The sequence below is a fragment of the Polypterus senegalus genome, chromosome 13, assembly GCF_016835505.1.
Source record: "Polypterus senegalus isolate Bchr_013 chromosome 13, ASM1683550v1, whole genome shotgun sequence".
Classification (NCBI taxonomy): Eukaryota; Metazoa; Chordata; class Cladistia; order Polypteriformes; family Polypteridae; genus Polypterus; species Polypterus senegalus.
Window position 1 is genome coordinate 108,180,796 of NC_053166.1, and position 9,863 is coordinate 108,190,658.

Consider the following 9,863-nt stretch of genomic DNA (forward strand, 5'->3'; position numbering starts at 1 on the left):
CAATTCAGTATTCTGCACTCCTGTACCCTTAGCCCCAATCTCACTCAGTCAAAGTGAACCGTGTGCTGACAGTATGTAGGCAAGATAATAGCTAAGTATTGAGAGGTATAAGGTTTTTTATCAGACATAAAGTATTACTTTAGCCAGGACATATTCATTAGGAGATCATCATGAAATTAGTATAGATTCAATAACTCAAAATAATACTTTTCCTAAATCCACCATATATAGCCGGGGTGGCTAACTCTGATCCTGGAGAGCCACAGCGGCTACAGGTTTTCATTTGAACCATTTTCTTAATTAGTGACTAGTTTTTGTTACTAATTAACTTCATTTAATTTATTTGCAATATAGCAAAGGTATTACTTAAGACAACCATCAAAAGAAAAGAAAATACACCAGTAGGTATAGTCACTTGCTTTTTAAAGTATTAAGTAAAATGAAATAGGTAAATTGGAAGTAAAGTGTTGCTCTTGTTGTCATAATAGAAAGTGAGAATTAGATTCTAAGGTTTAGAAATTACACTCTATTTGCAAGATAAATTCATAATGTATACTTAATGTGCCCTTCATTGTTTTATTCATTACAATAAAGCACAAACAGTAAAACCTTGTCTTTCCTAATGTGTTTGTCACTTTACTCTTTCTTTCAGTTAATACAATAAATAACTCATGACATAGTCATTTTGCTTGATGATTATGCATTTCTTATTATATGTCATTAGATCACAGACTCGAAGTTTGATGTGAACAGAATATGACAGTGGTTCTAAAAGCAATATCGCAGCATGTGTTTCTGGAGCAGGTGAAAGTTTCAGTATATTGTCAATTTATTAATCTGCGCATCTTCATCTTCATAGACGTAAATAGCTGGCAGATCTTCATTGAGATTTTGTTATTTTATTTAGTGAATTTTACTCCAATTCACTACTTTTCATTAAAAAGGGATTTTGACCTAAAGTGAAAAATAATGGATAATGGACAAGTGTTCTGAAAAATAAAGTTTACTGTTGTCCACATACAGTATGTCTAAGAAAACATCTTTAAAATTTGAATTTGAGGGTAAGTCCATATTTTAAGAAGAAAGGTTGATTGACATCCCTTTTTTCATTTTAGAAACTTGTGATTTTAGGATCAAGCATGTGTAAATTCCAGTGCAATGCTTATTTAGTTTATCTTTAAAGTATAAAAACAGGCATTGAAAATTACAGCTGACTGTTTGGGAGTTAATGGTGCCTATAAAGAGAGTCAGTATAAAGTATCTCTGTGAACCTAGCCTCACTGTCTAGAAAGTGTCTTTAAGGGACTTTCTGATTATTGTCTACAAAGAAAATGGCGACACACAAGTTAATTTATAAATTGAACCCTGTAGAGTTTTAAATTCCATATGGAATTAATTTGACTTAGAATTGCTGGGTAGATTAGAAATGTGTTTGTTTATTATGCTGTTACAGCATTATTTATTTTAAAATTTTTGTTTACAAAACTAAATGTGCATGCCTTTTAGTTTCACAGGTCTCTGGCTGTACTTCATTGATTTTTTAGGGTATTTTTGCTTGCACCTCTTCTTTGATTTGTTTTTGCACATGACCTTGAAATTAATTTATCTGTTTTGTACATACTGTACAAGGCATTTACTGTATTCATAGCTGAAAGTCAGTTTCTCCTCAAATCTGAGGAAGTGAGCAGTGTACTATAGCATTCATCTGTGTTCTTAGTTTTGGTATCAGCTTGTAATCTTGAGGAATGAGTTTCTTTTATTGTGAAGTTGTCTTATTTTTAATAATTTTTACATTTGTTTTTTTAGGAATTGAAGACACTGCCTACAGCTAGAGCTGAATGATTTGGTTAGAAAAGAAGGGGACAGAAAGTGTGTGATCTTTTTTTGTTCACTTCAAATCCTGGGCTAACTGTTGATATGCCAGATAAAAGCCCACTTCCGTTTTTCCCCTCTCTATTTTAATGCGTCTCTAATGGAGCTATTCTTGACAAATAGGTACTCAGTGTCTGCACATGGACTGTTCACTTTCTAGAGAATCTCCCTGATTGATCTCTGGGTGTTTTTTTTTCTGTGTTCATCATAATTGCACTTATGTAGAAACCCAACTTGAAGCACTAAAAGTTTTGCTGAAAAAAACAGAATTTAGACACTGATGTCTCGTTAGCATCTCTTTGACATTTCCGTGTTTGCATTTTATGGATGTTAGTGATTATGGCCTGTGGTCTTTTGGGAAGCTATGGAAAATTTAAACAGTTGTTAACTACCCTGTACTATTTGCACTTAAGTCAATTCTCATTCCTGAGAAGAACGTGTGCATAAATGAGTATCATGTGCTACATAAATAAGGCTGTACCTTAAAGAACACATTTTTGGAAAGAAGATGAAGGTTTATCATAAACTTTTCACAGTAAGTGAGTCTAATTCTAAAAAGATGGCACCATTTGGAACCTAATAATCTCTCATAGAAAAGAAGGAAATGGTGAGAGAACTTGAGAACCTAGTCTGTTTTCTCTAGACAGACTGTTTTTATGGTAGTACTGACATCATATTTGATTTCCAAAATTTCCTCCCAACCAGAGGAACATGGCACAGGATCTACAGAGAAACAAAATTAAATGGGATGAATTTGAAATGTGGACCAGTATTAGGTTTGACATAGTGCATGTTGTTTGGTGCATGGACAAAAGAGAGATTCTGATTTTGACCGCCATGCACAGGTATCTGTTTAAAAATCTCTCAAATAGGTTATAAAAATGCTAAGCCCACATGTGTATTAGACTACTATGAATCCCTTGCAGGAACTGAAACTCTAGACAAAATGATGAGGACGTAACAGGTTATTTAAAGAAAACAAAAGGATGGAACATTAAGTTTTTTTTTTCATTTCATTTTACACGTTTGTTTAGTGTGTTTGTTCTGTGTAACAAATATTCATGCAAAATGGCATATTTTTAATTTAGGATGTACTGTAGTTGTGCAATGAAATCCTGAAGAGGTGGAGGGCTTCATTGGCAAAGCTTTTTTAGGCTGTCACGGGCCAGTGTGACTAGATGCGCTAAATGCTCACTATCTTATAATACTAGGGGGCTTTGCCCCCACTCACTTCTCTTGCCAACTCCCCTGGCCTGTGCTATGCGCCAGCCACTTCACGTCTCTGCTGCTCACTTTTGTGGATTTGACTTTTGCCAAACAACAAATCTTTTAATTCTCACAGATACGCATCTTCATTGGGAAGAAACAGTACTTTTCACGGATGGCAAAACGAATTAGATGATCTACAAGTCTCCGACTTAAAGTTTAAATCTAAACAATATATTCAATCTCTTTTCACTGTTCTGTTATTTTACTAGGTAATAATTTCCGTTTGTTTGCACAAATGGAATCTTTACTATAATTTTTTTGAGGCTTTCATATTTTAGCATTTTCATTATCTCTAACCTACTCCGCATGTGTATCGCGCCAACATTTTAGAATTTTGAAGTTGAATACTATTCTCTTCTTTGTCATCTACTCTTTGTCTTTTATTTCCGGCCCCGGGCGTGGTTAAATTTCTTGGCATAAAGTCTTGTCTCACAGGACGTGAAAGTATCTCTCTGAAAAAGTCACGTCTTTTCTCAGGCTAAAAAGTCTCATCTCGTTACAGGATTTTTTTATTATAATGCAGAGATTTATTTCTACACAATGTAACGAGAATTCTTGTTGGAGATGTCAGACATGCAATGTAAGGATACAGGCCATACTGGTGAAAGAAGGCATTAAAAGGAAAGTTGGTGGGAGAGCAGAAGCCAGTGATACTTGATGTGTGAAGAGTGAGAAGTTCTCCTAACATTGTACTAAACACTCTACCTCACAGAACAAAACTTAAGCCAACCCTAGCCACTTTCACCAAGTCTGAAGACATCTTCAGTTAAGCTTTTTTATTTCTTTGGACTTATTTCTTTGAAATTATAATGTGTAAGTAAAAATATATTTTTAGAGTCACTTTGTTAACTAAAAGTTTTATTAACAAAATTGATAAAAACTTACAAACATTATGTTTGGTTTTAATTCTTAGAACTGTGTCTGCCGATGGTCTTCATAGATGGGCTAACCACTTTGATCAGTGGGATCTACCAGTCCTTTTTATTCTGCCTTTCCACTTTCTGATTGACTTTAAAATTTCATGTCAAGGGAACTACACCCAAATTATTAACCATATAGAACTTTAAACTAAAATCACTGTTCTGAACCTTGTATATATTGAATTTGTTCACTGCTTGGTCCACAGTAAGTGTCATTATTTTTCAGATACTTGGTAGGAAGTAAGCAGACAAGATGGAAAGAAAGCATTACTTTAACTCTTCATAGAACTTTCGATCCAGGGGTTGCTTATTTTGCATTACTATATTCCTTGCCTTAGTTAACAAGAACCAGAAACAAGGATTTAAAAGAGAGTGAAAGAGACTGAAGATAGTGAGCTGATAGCTTCCATATTGTTAAGCTTCATGACAAATACATAGTTGCTGTGTAAATGATTTTATCCTTTGGAGGTCATGAACAAAATTGAGATGACAGTGTGGAAGGGACATGTTTTTACAGTGTTAGTTATTAATGTTACTATTTTTGACTGGATTAAACATGGGGACAGTACTATGTAACTGGGTGCATATAAAATACAATAAATGTGATTTTTTTGTTTACAGAATGTGATTATGATCAAAGTCTATAAACAAGAGCGTTATGAAATGCACTCATTGCTAATTTCAAAAAAGTTTGTTCGAAAGTTGTAATATATTTTAATAACCAAGGAGACCTTTTACTATCTTAAAGAATAACAACTGTGAATCTGTCTGAGCAGCAGTTGTGTGATTATCCATAGTATAGGATAGTATTAGTATAGTATAAGATTAGGACATTTTTGTAATAAGTATTTGCACAAAGGTAGTTCTAACTTGGGTTTACTATAAGTTCAGAGCTCTTTTGGTTATGTTATTAATATCAGGCTGAGGGGTTTTGTCTAATGTAGCTAGATAAACTTAAGACATCAGGGAGAATGTGAGTATCAAAATCCGTATTATCATTTCAAGATCCATTTTCTTTTGACTGTATCATTTTTCCCTTGTCGGCAATTGGATTGTTAAAGTTGTAAGATCATGGATTGGCTCATCTCAGAACCTATGACGTCCTTTCTAATGGGATTTCTACACATTTGCTCCATAGCCTCACTCTACAGGTCTTTGCTGTGAAGAGCCTACATTTGGTCTGTCATTATTTTAATTTTTATAAATACTAGGGGGTTTTTCCCCCTGGTTGCTTTGCTTGCCAACCCCTGGGCCTGCGCTACGCACTAGCCTCTTTGCAGTTCTGCTGCTCACGTATGGGAATGTGGATGTACAATTTAAACAGATTGTTATTTTCATGGGTAATGTTACAAATGCATAATAGAACTAACTATTTTACATTATAGCGAGTAGTTAACCATAATAAAACATAGAAAAACGTAATAATTTATAAGTAAATTATGTTTCATGTTACATTAAGAATTATTCATTGCATAATATGATTTTGTTCTGTTTGGCTTTGAAATTAACACGCAAATACTTTATAAACTTACACTTTTACTGTAAAACTTTAGTAAAAACAATTTTTTGAATTAACTTTTTGTCAATATCACTTTGAATTTTGATTCTGTGTTTGGAGTTATTTGGTCTCGTCTAGGTTAAAATTTATAAGAGCTGAGAGTGCAGGAACTGTGTCTGTCAAAACCATTCACGCGAATGGGAGGTGAGAGTACCGTGTGCGTGGTTTAAAAATGGTTGAGAGGAGGGCGTGACTTGAAAAAATCTCTTGAAAAAAGTCTTGTCTTGTCTTGTTCCAGGATTGTTTTTTATATAATAGAGAGATAGATTGTCAGCATGGTAGACTACCAATTTTGTGATGTTCTGAAACAATAAACAGTACTACTTGTTGCTCATTTTATGCAGATTTAACAATCTGATAGGGTAATCTCAATTATTTAAATTTGTATTGCAGTGCATTTAATACTTCTACGGTTCATCCTCTTATTGATTGTTGAAAACCAGTTATCAGGTGGGATGTAGTTGACATAATTCCACTACCTTGGCATTAGCATAATTTTCTTCAACCTTTCTTGCGAAGACTTGAAATATATGTTTTGTTGTTTGTGAGATAAACAACTGGAGTTCAAAGAAAATTTCAAAGATCACATCAGTTTTTTAAATTTAAACTGTTAGTCAAGCATTAAGCTGACATACATAGTAACCTGAGAGAAATACAGTGTATGTCTACTGACATTTGTTGATTTTTCTTTTCTGCTTTTCCAGGCTGTGTTTCTGAAACCAAAAGAAGTTTCCAAACTGGATGCAATTGTTGTACCCTCTTCAGATCGTTCTTTGTCAAAAGGCATTGTTGTGGACAGTGCACGCACAAAGAAGGTGCTACGTATTACTGCAAAGGACCGCAGCCTTGAGTTCAAAAACAAGCTGCATGAAGATGGTGGCAAGCTTTTTTGTACATGCTGTAGTGTAGTTCTTGATCACACTCGCCGCTCTGTCATCATCGATCACTTGAAATCACAGGGACACATTAAGAGGGAAAAGCAGGCACAGGAGGATGACCGCTTCAGGAAGAAACAACGAACTCTGACCACAACATTTCAGCAGATTGGGCCTGGGCACTCGGTGGGAACCAGAGATGTGGCCAGGGATTTATTTATATCTTTTTTGGAAGCTGGAATTCCATTAGAGAAGGCAGATCACCCATCAATTCGAAATTTTCTGTTGACACATGTAAACAATGGCACTTCTATCCCAGGGGCAGATGGGCTGCGTAGAAAATACATTTTAGAGATGTACAATGAAAAGAAAAATACAATAAGGCTAAAGCTTCACAAAAAGAAACTGGCTATTATTGTAGAAGAAGCTAGTGACATCGATGAGCGGAAAGTTCTCAGCATCTTGGCTGCACCAATGGAGAGAGATGGTCAAGGTCACCTCCAACCGTATTTACTTGAAACAAAATTTTGGTCAACTATTTCACACAGCTCTGTAGCACAATCAGTAGTACAAATATTGTCCCAGTATGACATAGATTTTGATGATGTCCACATTTTGGATACAGACAATACTACATATATGAGGAGAAGTTACAGCTGCGTACTGAAAGGGCTTCTGACAAACTGCATTCATGTCACACGTCTGGAACACATAGTGGAGCTTGTGACATCTGCTTTCCAGAAGCCATTTTGGCTGGCCCGCCAATATGTGGAACTCTTTCAAAAATTGTTTGCATTGCCAGGGGGAATAAAGTCTCGCTACCTGCAGTGCCTGCGTGAAGATAACCCTTCAAATATTGCCACAATTCCCCCACAAGTGCGCCTGTCTGAATGCAGTTCATTCCTTGCTGCTGCGAAGTACCACAGTGAGCACTTTGACATTCAGCAGCAGTTTGTTGAGAAAGAAATGGAGCAAATGAAAACTCCATGTCACACACTTCAAAGCCTTAAGGTATGAATCATTATTTAAAATATTTGTAAATTTTCAAAACATTTACTTTTATACATAAAATATATATTCTAAATATTGAAGGTATATAGATATGACATGCTGTGTAGTACATTTATTTATTTTTATTGAAGAACATCATAACAGTAAGTGCTTTTGTAGTCTTATGTATTTTATTTTGGTGAGAAAGAAGAGAGGCCATTAATTTATTTCCACATTATTTCCAATTTCTTTTTTCTGTTGCCAGTACCCTAACACAGAATAGGTGAATAGCTCTTTTTTGCAAGTATTGTTTTTTATACTAGGACATTTTTCTCAAAGTATTACTATTAAATTTGACCTTTACAAAATCTGTTCCAAATTACATCCTAATGGAAAATTAACATGGAGGTTCAATATATACAAGCAGACATTCCCAAAATATTTGAGAATGACCCCAAGGACCAGTGAACCTCACAGAACCAACAAAAGATTAAAAAATACAGTTTTCACTAAGGAGAACATCAACTCATGCTTTTTTCTTAATCCGTCAAAATGTAAAAATATTTTTTTTAGAATTCAATACTAACCTGCTTTTAATAATATAGTAAAACAGGGAGACATGAGTACTTACTTGTTCTCCTTAAACTTGAAAATGTTGAAGAGAAACACTGACATAAAGCAGTTTGTTGTATAGCAGCATGCCCTGTTGTTGTGTGCATATGTGAAAAGGTGGGCTTCCCCATTAACTTAGCACCCACTTTTACCAATCATTTGCTTCTTGTCCAATTCTAGGAGATGCTTGATGATGAGGGATGCCTTCTACGACTGCAGCTAAGTTTTATCTCAGAAAAATTAGAAAATATTGCAAACCTACTTGGTCGCTTCAAGCTGCATGTACCTGTTGCAACGGAAGTAGTGGACACCTTGGATGAACTGCGTGCATACCTGGAGTCACAGCTTCCAGTAGAAACAGAAAGCTGGGAAGAGCCTGGCATCTCTAGGGCACTTGAAGCTGAACTTTCCCAACTCTTCCGAGATGCCTTCCAGGAAGCCAGTTGCCAGCTTGCTCATTATATTATGGAAGATGGGCAACCCGGTTATGAGTTTTTAAAGGCAGTGAGAATCTTTGCTCCAGCAAAAGCTCACTTTCTATCACAGAGAAAAGAAGACTACAACGTGATTCCTGGCTGGGACAGCATTCCAGATGAGGAGTTTGAGATGTACAAACAGATCCTGGTATGTGGTTCTACAGGGGAGGCTGACCTGCAAGCTTTCTGGACACATGCATCTTCCCGGATACCAGCACTTGCCTCTCTTGCACTGAGCTGGGTAAATAGTGTTGCTAACTGGGCTGATACAGACCGCAGCCTTGGGCTGGAAAAGCTAATACGGTGCAAAAGACAGAGTGGTGTTGATGAGGAGGAACTGCAGAAGCTGACCGTGCTGTTTTACAACAGCGACGAAACCACACATTTCTCTTCAGACTGGTGACAGGATTCCATAAGGACAGCTGAACTATTTACTATTCCACTTTTTTCCTCTTTGTGAAGCCCATATTAGTTTTTATTTGGCCTAACTAACTGTATTTGGTTGTGGGGGGGGATACGTTTCTCTTATTTTCTTATAGTTTGTATTCTGTAACAAAATGGAAAGTGATTTACTGGAATGAAGAAAATGTACACAAACTTCACTGAGCCAATAAAGTGCAAAATAAGTCTGTGTATATATACAGTGGGTATAGAAAAGAATCATCCCCTTCAAAATATTCCCTTTTTTTTTTGCTTTACATCCTTAAATGAAAACACCCAAACCAATATTTTTTCCAGCTTTACTTACTCAGTGCAGTCTATAACATCCAAGGGAAAGATATCACAGCTACAGTTTAGAAGAATTTTAAAAAATCAAAAAACAAGAAATACTGAGATTAATAAAGGATCACCGCCCTCCTAAACTCAATCAGGTGTAAGTAAGCGTCATTTCCATTGCAGACCATGGTTACTGGCTTAAACCTGTGATCAGTTGTATTCAGTGTGATTAGTGAAGCATAAAAACTGCTGTTCCTGGAGCATTCGCTTGCTTGGTAGTGCAACTGACGGCAAACAACTAACTATGGGTGGCAAGCCACTTTCAAAAGATCTCAGGGATGGAGTTGTGGACAGACATAAGGCAGGAGATGGATACAAAGAAATCACAAAGGCTTTATCAATCCCAAAGTCCATAATAAAGAAGTGGCAAGTGTTTGTACTACTAGTACCCTCCCTGGATCCGGCTGTCCCTCCAAACTGGATGGAAGAGCAAGGAGGAAACTGGTAAGAGAGGCTACCAAGAGGCCAATGGCCTCTTTGAAGGAGTTACAGGATTTTATGGCAAAGAGTGCGC

The 9,863-nt window shown here is 36.1% G+C and overlaps 1 protein-coding gene across 1 annotated transcript in view; it reads left to right on the forward strand.

Moving 5' to 3' along the window:
• The window catches only part of LOC120542334, a 56,065-nt gene extending 46,660 nt beyond the window's left edge, over positions 1 to 9,405 (forward strand). The window contains exons 6-7 of the mRNA XM_039774715.1: positions 6,324 to 7,505; positions 8,277 to 9,405. Coding sequence (XP_039630649.1) covers positions 6,324 to 7,505; positions 8,277 to 8,975 — 1,881 coding nt within the window. The 3' untranslated portion in view covers positions 8,976 to 9,405. The remainder of the gene's footprint in view (positions 1 to 6,323; positions 7,506 to 8,276) is intronic.
• The last annotated feature ends 458 nt before the right edge of the window (positions 9,406 to 9,863 follow it).